At 41.9% G+C, this 15,372-nt stretch overlaps 1 protein-coding gene across 1 annotated transcript; it reads left to right on the top strand.

Annotated features, from left to right (window-relative positions):
• The first annotated feature begins 312 nt into the window (after nucleotides 1-312).
• Nucleotides 313-9,684, top strand: LOC119739733 (sulfotransferase family cytosolic 1B member 1-like). The gene is made up of 6 exons (XM_038214770.1): nucleotides 313-698; nucleotides 1,589-1,821; nucleotides 4,231-4,339; nucleotides 4,572-4,666; nucleotides 6,871-7,063; nucleotides 8,926-9,684. Exons 1-6 carry the CDS (start codon nucleotides 476-478, stop codon nucleotides 9,036-9,038), a joined length of 966 nt encoding a protein of 321 aa, XP_038070698.1. The 5' UTR covers nucleotides 313-475; the 3' UTR covers nucleotides 9,039-9,684.
• The last annotated feature ends 5,688 nt before the right edge of the window (nucleotides 9,685-15,372 follow it).

Here is a 15,372-nt window from a genome sequence, read left to right on the forward strand (position 1 = left end):
AAAGAACACAATTTTGCGCAAAAAGTACCGCATTTATTAATGTTAATCGCGAAAAATTAATATTAACAAATTTCATTAAGTACAAATAATACCATAGTTCATATTAATAAAAACTGGCAATTGCATTTACTACCAATTTGTTTTAGCATTTACTCGCGGTATGTGTAATATCTTTCCATGCATGCATATCGCGCAGTGTGCGTGAAAAAAAAAACCGGCCAATTACCGACTTGAAGTCAAGTCTACAGGTCCATGGGACTACGCTCAAAGGTCATTCTGAACTCACGCAATCTGGCGGAACTGCAATGCTTGACAGAATTCAATGTTCAGGAAGGGTTGATGATGGGTATGTACAGTAACAACGTACTGTAAAAAGTCATGCAGCTTTATTTCAGTACGCATAAAGAACATGATCGAATAGATACTGGTAGGCCAAGCCAACCGTCTGTACTGGTGTTCTGTCCCTGCCGCCATCATGAGCGTTGCCGAACAAATCCAGGCGTTGATGCCGGACTTGATTAACGGGAAAACGCACCAACAACTGGAGGAGGAGCTGGCGGAACGTGACAAGCAGACGGGCTGCCATGTCGTGAATGGGATCAAGTTCCCGTTTTTCGCGTCGCGGTCCAATCTGGAAGCCCTGAAGACTTTTGAAGTGCGCGATGACGACGTGTACGTCTTCACCTACCCAAGATCAGGTAGGCCATTGAAGGATTGATAAGCCTGCGCTGTCGCCACCTGTCCCTCCGACACACTCGACATAATACCTTCGAGATGCAGAAATAGCTATGTTGTTTAATTAAACTTACACGACAGTGTTTTTGAACTGTGTATTTCCAATTATTTATAATCAACCCCCCCCCCCTCCGTCTCATGAAAGCTAGATCCGCCCCTGGTCTCATTGCATGTGAGATACGTTACCAAATGGGTTTTAGATCTTTTTGTCTCAACTTTTTTTTGTTTTCTCAGTGGGAAATATGATTTTATAATTAGGCCCTACCTGTTCATCGACACGATTATGTAGGTTTGAAGTTCTGAAAGAGTTTTCCGAATTGTCCAATTTCGCAATTTCTGAGACTAAACTTGAACATTTTAGCCCGGCAACCAATTTGCCCATGTTTCAATTTTGCTTTTGCTTCCATATATTGGACATTATCTGAAAGTACTGACTGAAATTCCTTAACTTTTACAAGCTGCAATTCTTATTACCGTTGCAAATCTCTATCCTTCCTACGGCCAATATTCGAATGGAGAACGTTTCGTACAAACCAAACTAAAATTCAAAAATTTCTACTAAATCAGAGATCTGCCCACTTTCCAAAATTAATTAATGGGGAAGGCGCATTTACTAAACCAATCATTCTAGTGAAAACCGATGACCCTTTTGTCCCCTTTCATGCTGTTTGGATTTCTAAAAAAAATCCCAACAGACACCTTGTAAATAATTATTATCAAGATGTAAAATAAATACATAAATTCTATTGGTTGCTGTCTTTGTTGTGTTTTTCTTACAGCCACAATCAATTCGGTTTTGTGAACTAGTACGGCACTAAAACCTCTGTTCACCGATTTTTCTATTCCATAAAAGGCACTCACTGGGTGGGGGAAATAGTCCAATATATCCTTCACGATGGGAAGGGCAATTTCGACCGCACTTTCATGAACATTGGGCTGGAGACGGCGCTGGCAGATGACCCAGCTGAACTTGAGTGTGTGACCCCCGGGTACAAGACATACGCAGCTATGGCATCGCCACGGTGCATCGCAAGCCACTGTATGGAGAATTTTCGACCTCCTCAAATCTTAAGCAGGCAAGCAAAGGTAAAGTAATGGTTTTTTTTAACTGACCAGGAAAAAAAGGGAACGGAAAAATGCACTTTTAGACGTTAGCATACTCTTAATCAACGTCTGGTTTTTAAATGTTATGGGTGACGACCGTGACGCCATTTTCGTGAAAAAGGGCTCGTATAATAATATTGGACAGTATCTGACCATATTGCATTCGACGATTTCGACACTGAAATTTGTGTTTTTTACACCGTTCGTTTGCACTATGGTTTGCACTACATATTCTGGTTCTAAATGACGTCACACTTCGGTTCCCCATAGGGAGACATTCTTACAGACTTGGGCACACAAAAATCCTAACTTTAATTACCCCTAAGGCCTAAGGCCCTTAGTTATCACTCGATAACTCATATGCTGTTCTATCTTTCAAATATAAAGGCTGACAGAAGCAAAGAAGAACCGTTTCGTGCATTGTTTGAAAAGACAAGCACGTATCTGCATGCAACCTTATAGACGTTCGCGCAGCGATAAGTTCTACATAAGCTACATAACTTATCTACATAAGTTCCTTTTAAGTGAAATCCGAAGGGGTGGGGGTGGGAGCTGGAGACCACATTATACAAGGGGGTGCTGTTCATGATACAGATGTACATCTTTACTTACATCAAAGCAATTACATGCATCAAAACGCCGCATTTTAAGCTTTTGCACTTTTTTTCTCTATTATTCAGTGCTATTAAATTCATTTTGTTGGTTGAGAAGTTCGATAAATACCTCGAAATCCGCATTTTTTTGGTTTCTCATCACGAAAAAGTGTGTGTGTGGGGGGGGGGGGGGGGCTGATTCAATAACCCATCCCCCTGGTCAAAAGGTGTTGGGGGATATATACCCCTACCCCCGGATTTACGCCCCTGCCATGAATCCTCCACCTCCTCCCCCGCCTTCTCCTTCTCCTCCCCCCTCCTCCTTCCCCTTCTCCTTCTCCTCCTCCTCCGCTTTCTCCTTCTCCTCCCCCCTCCTCCTTCCCCTTCTCCTTCTCCTCCTCCTCCGCTTTCTCCTTCTCCTCCCCCTCCTCCTTCCCCTTCTCTTTCTCCTCCTCCTCCGCTTTCTCCTTCTCCTCCCCCTCCTCCTTCCCCTTCTCCTTCTCCTCCTCCTCCGCTTTCTCCTTCTCCTCCCCCCTCCTCCTTCCCCTTCTCCTTCTCCTCCTCCTCCGCTTTCTCCTTCTCCTCCCCCCTCCTCCTTCCCCTTCTCCTTCTCCTCCTCCTCCGCTTTCTCCTTCTCCTCCCCCTCCTCCTTCCCCTTCTCCTTCTCCTCCTCCTCCGCTTTCTCCTTCTCCTCCCCCTCCTCCTTCCCCTTCTCCTTCTCCTCCTCCTCCGCTTTCTCCTTCTCCTCCCCCTCCTCCTTCCCCTTCTCCTTCTCCTCCTCCTCCGCTTTCTCCTTCTCCTCCCCCCTCCTCCTTCCCCTTCTCCTTCTCCTCCTCCGCTTTCTCCTTCTCCTCCTCCTCCTTCCCATTCTCCTCCTCCTCCTCCTTCCCCTTCTCCTCCTCCCCCGCCTTCTCCTTCTCCTCCTCCTCCTCCTCCTGTATCATCCTACAGCTGCTCTATTTTTGGTATGTCTTTTCCAAGCTGCTGTCCCCGTTTTCATCACCAGCTCGGTATTCTTCTCTTCCTTGTGTTATGTGTAGTGGTTGCCGTTTGGTTGTGGTGGCTCCATCTTCCATCCTCTTTTCTTGCAAGATGTCCAGCCCATGTCCAATTAGTCCTGTTTGCTGTCATCACTACATCATTTACTTTGGTCGGGTCCCTGATAAACCCATTTATTCTTCCAATCTCTCCTAGTGTAACCAGTTAACATTCCACTCCACATTTCTTTGAGCAGTTTGAAATTCCCCATCTCATTTTTTTTTTGCTCCAAGTTTAAGTTTGGCTTCCATATCATTGGTCGCAATATGCAATGGTTGGGCTGGATTTTATAAATAGTGCCTTCTAAAAGTTTCCCATCCCCGTATTCCCTTTTCATGTATGTACTTGATTACCAACTGGCCAAAGCTCCTGTCCCAGATAAGCATATTTAGTTATATACTTCTTCTAGTACCCCATTATCGACTTTGATCTCTTTCTGTTCTGCATGCTTGTACATCACCTTTGTTTTTGACATATTAACTTTTCAGACATAATGTAGCAGCTAACGTAGGTCTGGTAAATAAGCACACCTGATGTCACATCTCGTACGTTAATCATTCCGCTCGGATGCCTGTCTCACCACACGTACATTAACTGCAGGTTGTTTCCTAGTGACATACAAATTATCGACAGCTAATTTTCAGTGTTCCTCGTACGTCTTTCGTACTCGCAAATTCCAAATGGTCCTTAATATGTTTTGTGTGTAATTAACGTATATAAATTTGTGTACATATCGTTTTCTGTTTTTGTTATATTTTAGGTGGTGTACGTGGCCCGAAACCCAAAGGACGTGCTGGTTTCCTTTTATGTCAACATGGCATCTCATTGGAAGTTTGATGAGGTGTTCTGGGCATTTTGTCTCGGAAAATGTAAGTTACCGTGCAAAAAAAAAACCCGCTTAAAAAACAACCCATAAATAACGAAATCGATATCGCTTTTGCAAAGTGCTACTTCCGTGCCCTATTTCCCGTTCGCTGTACACACAAATGTAGGGCGATCTTTTTTTTCAACAACATTGACTATTACAATTAGTACTGTAAAACCGGTCCCACGTAATTTATGACTGTTGCGAATCATTATCGTTTTTGTTGATTCCTCCAGTGTATTTCGGATCTTGGTTTGACCACGTGCTCGGCTATTGGAATCAGAGAGACACGGAGAATTGTCTGTTTGTCAAGTACGAAGATCTGCACAAGGTCGGTATTAGACAAGCTGAGTCGGGTCAAACTCGGCAGTGATGCTGAGAAGGCCATACAGACGGTGCAAGTCACCATCATTTTCGGCCGGATGGTTTTGTCGCTGTCACTGTCGCAATGCCGTCGTATATCGATCGAATCTCCATGATCAAACAGTGGCGCACCCAGGATTTTTTTTTTGGGGGGGGGAGGGGGGCTCACAATTTTTTTTTCTCCAAATCACCTCTTGTGTCCTCCTTCTGCGTCAGCGTTCAGTACACACAGTGTAATAACTCCCTCGAGTGAAACTTTTTGATTTTTAGCTGCGAAAAGCAGCTCTACAAGTAATTATGTCGCTCCGTCAATCCGTAGGTTAGTTAGTCAGTAACAAACGTTGGAATGCGCACCTGTGCACTATAACTCACCTTAGCCAGCTTCTGCTTGAGGCCCTGTGTCAGGTTTATTGGAGGGCTAGCCTTTAGTCAAGTCCCACGCGCCTATACACGGACCATCCTGACACGTAACGCTACCCGGATGCTGGCACGTAAAAAGACACGAGCGGCGAAGCCGCGAGGCCCCTTTACTAACTCGTGGAACTAATCACTTATTCATTTATTCACGTAATATACATCAAGCAATATAAACAAATCATCTAACGGTGGTTGGCGGTTACCAGCAACAGCACGCGCGCCATGTCTACCAAATCGGCATAGACAGATGTAAAGAAAAACATAAGCGTTCTTACCACGAGATGGTAAAGGCCCTCGCGACTTCGCTGCTCGTGCTAGTCTTTTTACGTGTCAGCATCAGGGGTGCGTCACGTGTCCGGGTAAGCGCGTGGGACTTGACTAAAGGCTATTGGAGGGCAGACAGACTTGCATTATCGAGGGCAAGTTTGCATTGTGACGTTCAACAAATGGGAAATCCTCTATTCAATGCCAGAGACATGTCATGCAAGAGCGCGTACATACTAGAATTTGTATCGTTGTGTGCCTTCTGCCCAGTATGTTAGAGATAGATGGTACGAACACACACTCACTGGCCCGCAGCTTCCGAGATGATTTCGAGCTTGTTTTTATTTCATTTATTTCTGGTAATGAAAACGAGGATTCCTCAAAAGTGCCCTAGGCACTGTAGCTCGAAAGCCTGAATAAACTCTCAGAGAGAAGACAATGGGAAGAAATTACAGTTTTCGAGGTGGGAGGAAAACCCGAGAAAAACCACGGAATCTGGCAAAAGAAAACCACGGAATCAGGCAGGGACTGAAAAACCCAATCCACGGGCAGGAATCGAACCCGAGCTATAGAGGTGGAAGGCAAGGAAAGTGACTGCGCCAATCTGACTCCCCAACTGCGCCAACCCGACTCCCACTAGTTGTCAGTAATTGTAGCCCAGGATGTAGGTGTAACTGTAATCGTCAATATTATGCGATTATCACTGTTGAGATTTGAAGGTTTGCATGGTGGAAAGATACTAAGACAAGATAAGTTTGCGGTAGCACCATGTGAATAAATCTCTTTTGTGAGTATGTGTGGTTCTAAACCACACATACTCACAAATGAGATTTATTCACATGGTACTACCGCAAACTTATCTTGTGAACCACACATACTCACAAAAGACATTTATTCACATGGTGCTACCGCAAACTTATCTTGTCTTAGGCCCCCAAAAAAGTCTCCGGTTTCTGGTATGGAGCTTGCCCAAAAAGTGGTGCGGCGACGCGGCTTTTTGTTTTTTTACCTGATTGTTTTGCTTCAGATGTCGGCTGATGACTGCAAATGGTGCCCGACTAAACTTAGTGCAAATATATGGGAGTCCAGAGAGGCCACATAAAGCTTATTCTCGACCATAACCCAATCTAAAAACACGTTAAAATTGTGCAGCAGCAGGATTCCAGTCAAACCAGTGAGTTTGGCGGTTTTGAGACATCATCTTTCATTGAATTTTTTTTTTCATTTTGCCGACGCGCATGGCTATGGCGACGCACGCGCATACCAGAAACCGGAGCCTTTTTTTTGGCCTTAATTATCACTGTGTTATTTATTGGACATTTAAATTTGTGCCCTTTGTAATAAGGCGTTTCACAAATATTAAATTGATCACCACACAGTGAAGCTTGAATTTATATGGGGAAGAAATATGGGAATATTCAGAACTATAACTGAGTCAAACGCTTCACGAAATTCCACAAGGCTTCGTGTTTATTCGTAATTAATATTCAGGACCTCAGGGGCTCCATTTGCAAACTAGCTCAGCATCTCGGGAAGGATCTATCCGATGACGTCATCGATGACATCGTGGAACGCGTGACCTTTGGTGGGATGCAGAAGACTTATCAACAGATTGAGGAAGAACGCGGGGAGGAGGGGAAACGCATGACCCATTTTCTACGCGACTTTCCATATCTAAGAAGAGGTGTGATGCGGTAGTGTTATTCCATTGATTATTGGGTGATCCATTGAACTCAGAAGGTTTCGGTACACAGGGTGACCCAAAAGAAATTGCAACCCTGAAACATTTTGCCTTTTTTTTCAAAAAGCGATCGGTGAATTTTTATTGTTTTGGATATCAGATTAAAACTGAGAGTTTTTCTTTCAAATACTCAAAAAAATTCATGAAAACCCACTGGGTTGCTGAGAAAGTGTCAATTATGTAAAAGAGGTGATTTTTCATCCATTCCAATGGCATTACCACGGTTAGGGGATTTCATTGTACCTATTTGTGCATGAAATGCATAGCGCATTGTGTCCCAATCCTTATCAACACGGCACATAATATGACAAACGTACAAATTAATTTGATGGAAATACCTTTTATTATCCACCCGAACAGGTACCTTATCCTTTTTAGTCCCATTTTAAACATTTTGATCATCAAAAATTGCATAAATGAAAGATAATTGCGCAGTGGGCTTACAGTAACATGTTTCACTGTTTGTGAAGCACTTTTGGAACGGATGAAAAATCACTTCTTTTACAGAATTGGCATTTTCTCAGCAACCCAATGTGCTGTTTTCATGATTGTTTCGGTATTTCAAAGAAAAGTTCTCAGCTTTAATCTGATACCCAAAACATAAAAATTCACACATCACGTTTTTGAAAAAAAGGCAAACATTTGGGTCACCCTGTATAGATATGCTCTTTTTTTTTTAATGGTTTCCCATTCCTATGTCTCTTCCCATCTTTCATACCTTTCAATTTAAACTGGTCACTGTGTTGCTTTGTTTCGTGCTTCTTTTTTCTCCTGATCCACGTTGGAAAACAAAAGATACGTGTATCATTTTGTTTTTGTGACAAACGCCGGGTGACACTGGGCGCAACGCTCGCATTTAGTTGTACGCTGTTCAGTTCAGTCATGAATGTCAATGTAAAAATGGCACAAACGATGAAGGAAAAGATTTTCTTCGAATGACACGAACATGTATTTTTATGTCTTGATTGGCATTTCACTCCCGGTGTGATGACGTCACGGTTTTTAAATGCCTAACGTCAAAAAACTGTTGATTATATCATCATTTGATTGATTGACAGTTTTCATATAAAAGATTAAGTGAAAACAACTTTTAAAACTAGGAAATTGTCACGAACTAAAACGGTGTTGTTTTCATTACACCCTATTAAGTCGTTTGATAGAAAAGCTGCGGAGAATTATTGTCCAGAGGCAAGAACAAAGACAAAACCAAAGGTGGGCGATGGGCACAGCCTCATCACCTTAAAATAAACAGTGGACATTTCCGACCCGCCATTAAATCCTGCAGGGATTGGAGCTTCGGCTTGTGATTTTCCAAATAATTCTGGAGAATTTGCAAGCTGGCCAGATGAAAGTAGTTATCATTATTAGCCAATGCAATGAAATACAGGGTGAGTAAAAAAACCGAAACACAAATGTCGGGAATATTGTTTTAGTTAAGTTCTGCATGTAGTACTTTCAAAATCTAGGATATGAAAGCCCATTTCATAAGCGTCCTTTTAGTACAAGAATCATTCAAATCACTCATGTACTTTTCAAGTTACGGAATTTAAAACACAACCACCGTATTAAAGTTCTGTCCGTGCACGGATCACAAAAAGGTGTGCTTTCTTTCAGCAAAACGAAAACAATTCACACACATCCCTATCTGATTTGTTTTCATGCAGAACATCACTAAAACAATGGTGCCGACATTAGGGTTTCGTTGGTTTTTTTGGACTCACCCTGTATTGTACGGAGTATTTTTCCAGGAGTATGTTGTCGTCGATTTAACAATACTTTTCACCTTCTGTTTTTTTCCGCAACAGGACAAGTCGGCAACTGGAAGAACACTTTCACGGTGGCACAGAGCGCCCTCTTCGACAAGATCTACGCCCTGAGGATGGAAGGGACCGGCTTGGATTTTGACTTTGAGATTTGAGAGGCCTGTGCAATTATTGTATGCTATTGGATATACTGCCTCTCTGTATTCCGTTCTGTAGAATTTCTAAGGCAACGATTATAATTGGGATACAGCTTATATTTGTCAAAAGAAGCCTATACGTGCTGACATGTGCTCATAACTTTCAATAGATATATACTGATAATAGAAAATATATAACACACATCGTATACAGTGCGTAACTAAAGTGTGAGGAAAGTAATGGATCGGGTTCCCATTGGGTCTAGTTCAATGACACCCAACTGATTTCATTCCTGGAGTGAATATTTGCATGTAGGGACACAATAAAGAGTGCAATAAAGGGAATATCATCCGTAACTATGGTAATTCTATACATTGTTAACATATTAGGCAAATGATTCGTTGGGTATTTTACAAGCCGCAGAAATTGTCACCGACACCACGAAGTAACACCCAAGTCCACTTCAGTGTTACTTCGTGAAAACCGCAAAATGACAAATTTTGGTTTCACGAAGTAACACTCGTGAGGGCGCGCGCACATCGGACACTGGCGAGAATGATTCTCGTTTTCACACTGTTACGGAAATACTATTTGGATTAAAGCGTTTTAAAATGTTTGACAGGAATGTAATTAATACCTATTCTTGTAGGATTACAGAAAATTGTAATCAAAAGCCTTCAAACTGGTGAAATAAAGATGAGTGTAACTTCGTGAAAACGAAAATGACCGATTCAGGGCACAGTGTACATGAGTGTTACTTCGTGAAAACGAATATCACTCGGAATACGCGCGCGTATGTAGCGAGCACTGAAGTCCACTTGGGTGTTACTTCGTGGTGTCGCTGACGAAATGTTGGCCGATATTTCCCCATTTATTGGCTATTTAATTAGCGTTGTTTGGTAAATAAAAACAGTTGGATACTTTAAGAATCTCCGAAGTTGAGCATAATTCAAGGAAGACGTGGGTAGCAAATATGGTATGTTGGGGAAATATATTGCCGTTGCCTCGTTATTGGGTACATTGGCTTATTGGTGAAAAGGGTAGGATTCACGCAAAATTCACCCAATATGTGGCAACATCGATGATGGGGGCCGCAACGCGCACACGTAGAGTCGTCATGGCAGATCATCGGTCGGAAAAGTGGTAGACTGCCTGTGCGAACGTGAGTGTGTGTGTACAAGCATTACGTTCACTGTTTGGACTTCCGAACAAAAGAGGTCCACATAGGCATATAAAATCAGGTAGCAGCGACGTTGTGTGGACTTGCCTACGTCCACACAGTGTTCCCCCCCCCTCTCTGGAAAACAGGTTTAGAGGCATTTTGGGGTTAGGTTTATATGTGGCAAAATGAAGAGAAACACTAAGGGGAATCATAGGGGGGGGGAATGGGTTGAAAGAGTTTTTACAGTGTGAGTAAGCCTCAAATTAGGGTTTTTTCGACAGGTTTCGACTACAAAAAAACAAACAAAAGAATGGCCACACTACGTATGTCATGTAAACATGTATGTTTGCAGGTGCGTGTTTGTAGATAACAGATGTTAGAAATGATTTTAACGGGTTTTTGATAAATGGGTTTAATTTGCCCAGTAAAGGGCAAAAAAATTGCTGAAGTATTTGGCAAAAAACTGCCCTCAATGAGGAAGGGCAATATTATCGGCCACATTAATGGGTAACAATTATTAAGTGACCTTTGGTATTTTTTTTTGACGTAGTGCCCATAGTAGTTGGAACAAAATTGGAAATATGAACTATATCCTTTCCAAATCCATCAGGTGAAACATTCTACAGCGGCGGTTATTCATTGGTAGGCCATTGTTAAATCATTTCAAGATATCTCCAAATCGAATACAAAACGAAATCCATTTCAGGATATCCCGAAATCCATTTTAAAATATCTCGAAATCCATTTCAAGATATCTCTAAATCCATTGCAAGATATCTCTAAATCAATTTCACGATATCTCGTAATCCATTTCAAGATATTTTGAAATCATTTTAAATTCTTTCGAAATCCATTTCAAGATATTTTGAAATCATTTTAAATTCTTTCGAAATCCATTTAAAGATATTTTGAAATCATTTTAAATTCTTTCGAAATCCATTTAAAGATATCTCGAAATCCATTTAAAGATATCTCGAAATCCATTTCCAGATATCGCGAAATCTAGTCCAAGATATCTTGAATCATTTCAAGATATCTCGAATCTGTTTCAAGATATCTTGAAACTATTTCCGCTTTCACCAGTGGCATGTCAGAGGGTTTAATTGAAAGACGTGATAAGGGCACTCTATATTAATGTAACACGGGAGTGGAAACGATTTCGCGATATCTTGAAATGGATTTCGAGAAATCTTGAAATGGATTTCGAGATATCTTTAAATGGATTTCGAGATATCTTGAAATGGATTTCGAGATATCTTGAAATGGATTTCGAGATATCTGGAAATGGATTTTAAGATATCTTGAAATGGATTTAAAGATATCTTGAAATGGATTTCAATATAATATCTTGAAATGGATTTCGAGGTAATATCTTGAAATGGATTTCGATATTTCTTGAAATCATTGTTACGATCCGAAGATTTCCAAACTATCCGTGAATGTAAATTACTCAAAAATCCCTGAATGTTTCCAAATGTGATTTAATCATTTTAAATTCTTTCGAAATCCATTTAAAGATATCTCGAAATCCAGTTATTGATATCTTGAATTGGATTTCGAAATATCTTGAAATGGATTTAAAGATATCTTGAAATGGATTTAAAGATATCTTGAAATGGATTTCAATATAATATCTTGAAATGGATTTCGAGGTAATTCCTTGAAATGGATTTCGAGATATCTTGGAGTGGATTTCGAGATATCTTGAAATGGATTTTACGATATCTTAAAATGGAATTAAAGATATCTTTAAATGGATTTCAATATAATATCTTGAAATGGATTTCGAGGTAATATCTTGAAATGGATTTCGATATTTCTCGAAATCATTGTTACCATCCGAAGATTTCCAAACTATCCGTGAATGTAAATTACTCAAAAAGCCTGAATGTTCCCAAATGTGATTTAATGAGAGAATGTTAAATACTTCAAGTGTCAATAGGGTTTAACAAGTGTACAATGATTAGGTTATACGCTAGTGCACAATTAAGATAATATCTTATACCATATAATTTAAAAGATCTCACGGGCAAGGACTTGACCAGGCTCTGCAGCGAAGGACGAGTCCAAGGATGGCAGTTCTTTGACGGTGCAAATAAGCTGGAACGCGGGGCGAATTCACCTCCAACAAACGGCTGAAAATAGACGAAATAGCGGGGGACGCAAGCTGCCACACCCATCGCAAAAATATGGGGAAGAGGAAACCCCAAAATATTGAGCGGTATTAGTTCACAGATTGTCTTTTCCGGAATTGAATTCAGCTCCCAAACACTTCACTCGGTCAAGACGAACTTTCTCAAAACGCTTTACAGATGTGTCAAAGTCTGCGCCTCATATTCCTGATGTACAGAAGTTTGCATAACCTCGAGATCTCTGTCAGCCCATAGGTTTTTCCTTATTTTCCAGCAATTACTGTGCTCAGGCTAGTCTTGGTTCCAAGACTCTCCTTTTGTTTATTCCGCGAAAGCGCGAACCATCGCTGTTAGAGGGCGCCCTCTCCAGACGAACTGCTATCGTCCACGAGATCGTGGATGGTAGTCTGGTTCCCCGACCTGACAATTTCCCCCGACGTCTACACGTCTAAATTGTAGGTCAGGCAGCCTCCGTGGCTAAAAATAAACATGACGACATTGACGGCCCTTTTTCAAAGCTCGGCTTCGTTTCCGAATTCGCCTTATCACATAAAGCTTTTAATGTTCCGATTAATTTTGTTAAAAATCATTCACTTGCTTCATATATCATACAGTTATGATATACAGTTAAATACTTCTGTCAGAAAACATTGACTAATTTTGACGTGCAATCTTCAAAGTTAGACACCCAAACAGCACTGTTAGCAGGCGGAGCCGAAATGAGACCACGCCGAGTTTTGGAAAATGCCGGTAACGGTCGTCAAATTCAAACTAGTGCATGACGCAGCAAAAAGTTCGCCCCTCGTATACGATCCGAGTGCAAAATCGTCGTTGAATTTCAAGTTTTCTAAAGCAATGGATATTAATTATCAACTAGTTTTTTTTAAGTTTTTAATAAGCAATTAGCAGTTAATAAAACGTATATTATACTTGGAAAAACTCGGACACTATCCGATTGTCGATGAAATGAATTCGGCAAACTTCGGACATTTTCGGAAAAAGGAGGAATTCCTCCCGTTTTAGTCACGTGACGTAAATTGTAATACATTGTATTACCGGAGGCTACCTGACCTAAGATTCCGATCATCAGGAATAGTCGGAATCTTTTGGTCTGGGAACCAGACTACGTGGATGGTAGCAGTTCATTTGGAGAGGCGCCCTCTAATAACGATGGTTCGCAGAATAAGGCCTTTCTTTTGTTTGTAAACATTGGCGCCATTGTGTATGAGCTGCCGTAAGCGCATAAATTGAAGCCGTGGTTGGCAACATATTTTTCCAAAAAAGTCCTCATAACGCCACCAACACATGGTAAAAACACATATGTGGACATTATTTTGTAACTTTGTTGAAAATGTTGTATATTCAACTTTCAAGTATCAAATACTATTTTGGTGATCTGTAATAACTCTTCAGTAATAATGATCTGTAATAACTCTTGTGTCGTGAGAAAGATATTTGGCTATAGGGCCATTGCAGATTTGTCCTTTGAAAAAAATCATAGAATAACATGCAATGGCCGCCATCTATATATATAAGAGAGAAGTTTACTCGCCCCCGAGACGATGTTTGCTCCTGAAAGGATCCGAGACCGCGGGCACCCGCTGCGCGAAAATCGCTCCACGTCCGTGGAAAAATGCGGAGGGTGTCTTCCGCCGGGTCGGACACTTCGGGTCGTCCTGATTTTCCCGTACGGACCGGCGATCCTTTTCGTCGATTTTTCGTGACTGCGTTTTTCGCAGGAATTTGCCGTCGTGTGCGCTTTCACGTTGACTGCCTGGCCGCCCCCTGTGCTGGCTTCTCTGCGTGTCTAGACTGTGCGAGGTCAGCGAGGTCAACGTAGGGGTTCCGTTTACGTGTTCTACTCAGCCGTTCTGCAAAAGCGTTCACCAAATTGTGTTATGGGGTGACCTTGGTAAAATATTTTTTCTCCATGGTGCGTGGCCACCAAGTGCCCCTATTCTTTCATATGCTTCGCTTGCCGCCCCTGCGCCGTGTGCAACGAATACTCAGAAGGACTACACATTAAGTATGCCTTGCGCGGTCTGACCAATCGAAAGTCTACACTGCGTAGTATTTCCGGGCTATGCAAAACTGTCGATGGCAACGCGTACTGCAGCCTGCTCCGCACCCTGGAAACGAGGTTGGGTCTACGGTGCTCGCTATTTGCATGATTTGAAGCACAAGCATGTGAGTGACGTGTATAGTGCTCTGTTGCTTCCATCGTGTGTTAATACAGCTCCATGCTTCCACCAAGGCTGAGCGTTGTGAGTTCGCTGCCCGCCACAGTGTTGCTTTATAATTTCGGGGGCCTGTCTGGGATCAACGAAGGATCGATGCATTGCTTCAAACATCGCGATCTTAAACGCAGTCACACAAAAAATCAACGAAAATGTGTCCGATCCGGCGGAAGACACCCTCCACATTTTTCCACGGACGTGGAGCGATTTTGGCGTCGCGAAAGACCGCGGTCTCAGATCGTTTCAGGAGCAAACATTTCTCGGAGGCCGAGTAAAATTTGCTCTTATATAGATGGTTGCCCCAAGTTGAATAACAGTTGACTCGACAAGTTCCTCGCAGACGGTCTCGCAAATTGTAAGACGTTCAAGTTTACGTTTGTTGAAGAGTCCAATATACTGAAACTTAATTATGACCTTCTTAATCAGCCTTCGCCTGTGTACTACGGCAAGCCTTTCAAGTACGTTTTCCCACAAATGCCCTGCCTCACAAAATGCCAATTTAACAGAACGGGAACATTTACAGACTGTTGCCATGGTACATGATTGTTAGTGGTCAGAAATTGCCTCAGATCGCACCACAGAAATTGCTTTTCTATAACTGCATGTCTTCTCAACTAAATCCCCCAGTTACATTCATCTCCCCACATTTTCATCCCCAACTCTACGCCCTACCCGATCTATGATCGGGTAAATCAACGAGGGATCGATGCATTGCTTCAAATATTGTGATCTTTGAACTATGTTGGGTTGGAATAACGAAGAGTGCATAAATAATAATATTGGCGGTTGTTGGCTGTTTGGCCTTGCTTATATTATGGTT

Source organism: Patiria miniata, unplaced genomic scaffold, assembly GCF_015706575.1.
Source record: "Patiria miniata isolate m_02_andy unplaced genomic scaffold, ASM1570657v1 HiC_scaffold_4, whole genome shotgun sequence".
In the NCBI taxonomy this organism is placed as follows: domain Eukaryota; kingdom Metazoa; phylum Echinodermata; class Asteroidea; order Valvatida; family Asterinidae; genus Patiria; species Patiria miniata.

Excerpts from the sequence above, each read along its gene's own strand:
- LOC119739733 (XM_038214770.1), top strand. The coding sequence starts at position 476 with ATGAGCGTTGCCGAACAAATCCAGGCGTTGATGCCGGACTTGATTAAC. Across the intron at positions 4,340-4,571 it reads GGCATTTTGTCTCGGAAAAT|TGTATTTCGGATCTTGGTTT; the intron begins GTAAGTTACCGT and ends TGATTCCTCCAG. Across the intron at positions 4,667-6,870 it reads AGTACGAAGATCTGCACAAG|GACCTCAGGGGCTCCATTTG; the intron begins GTCGGTATTAGA and ends ATTAATATTCAG.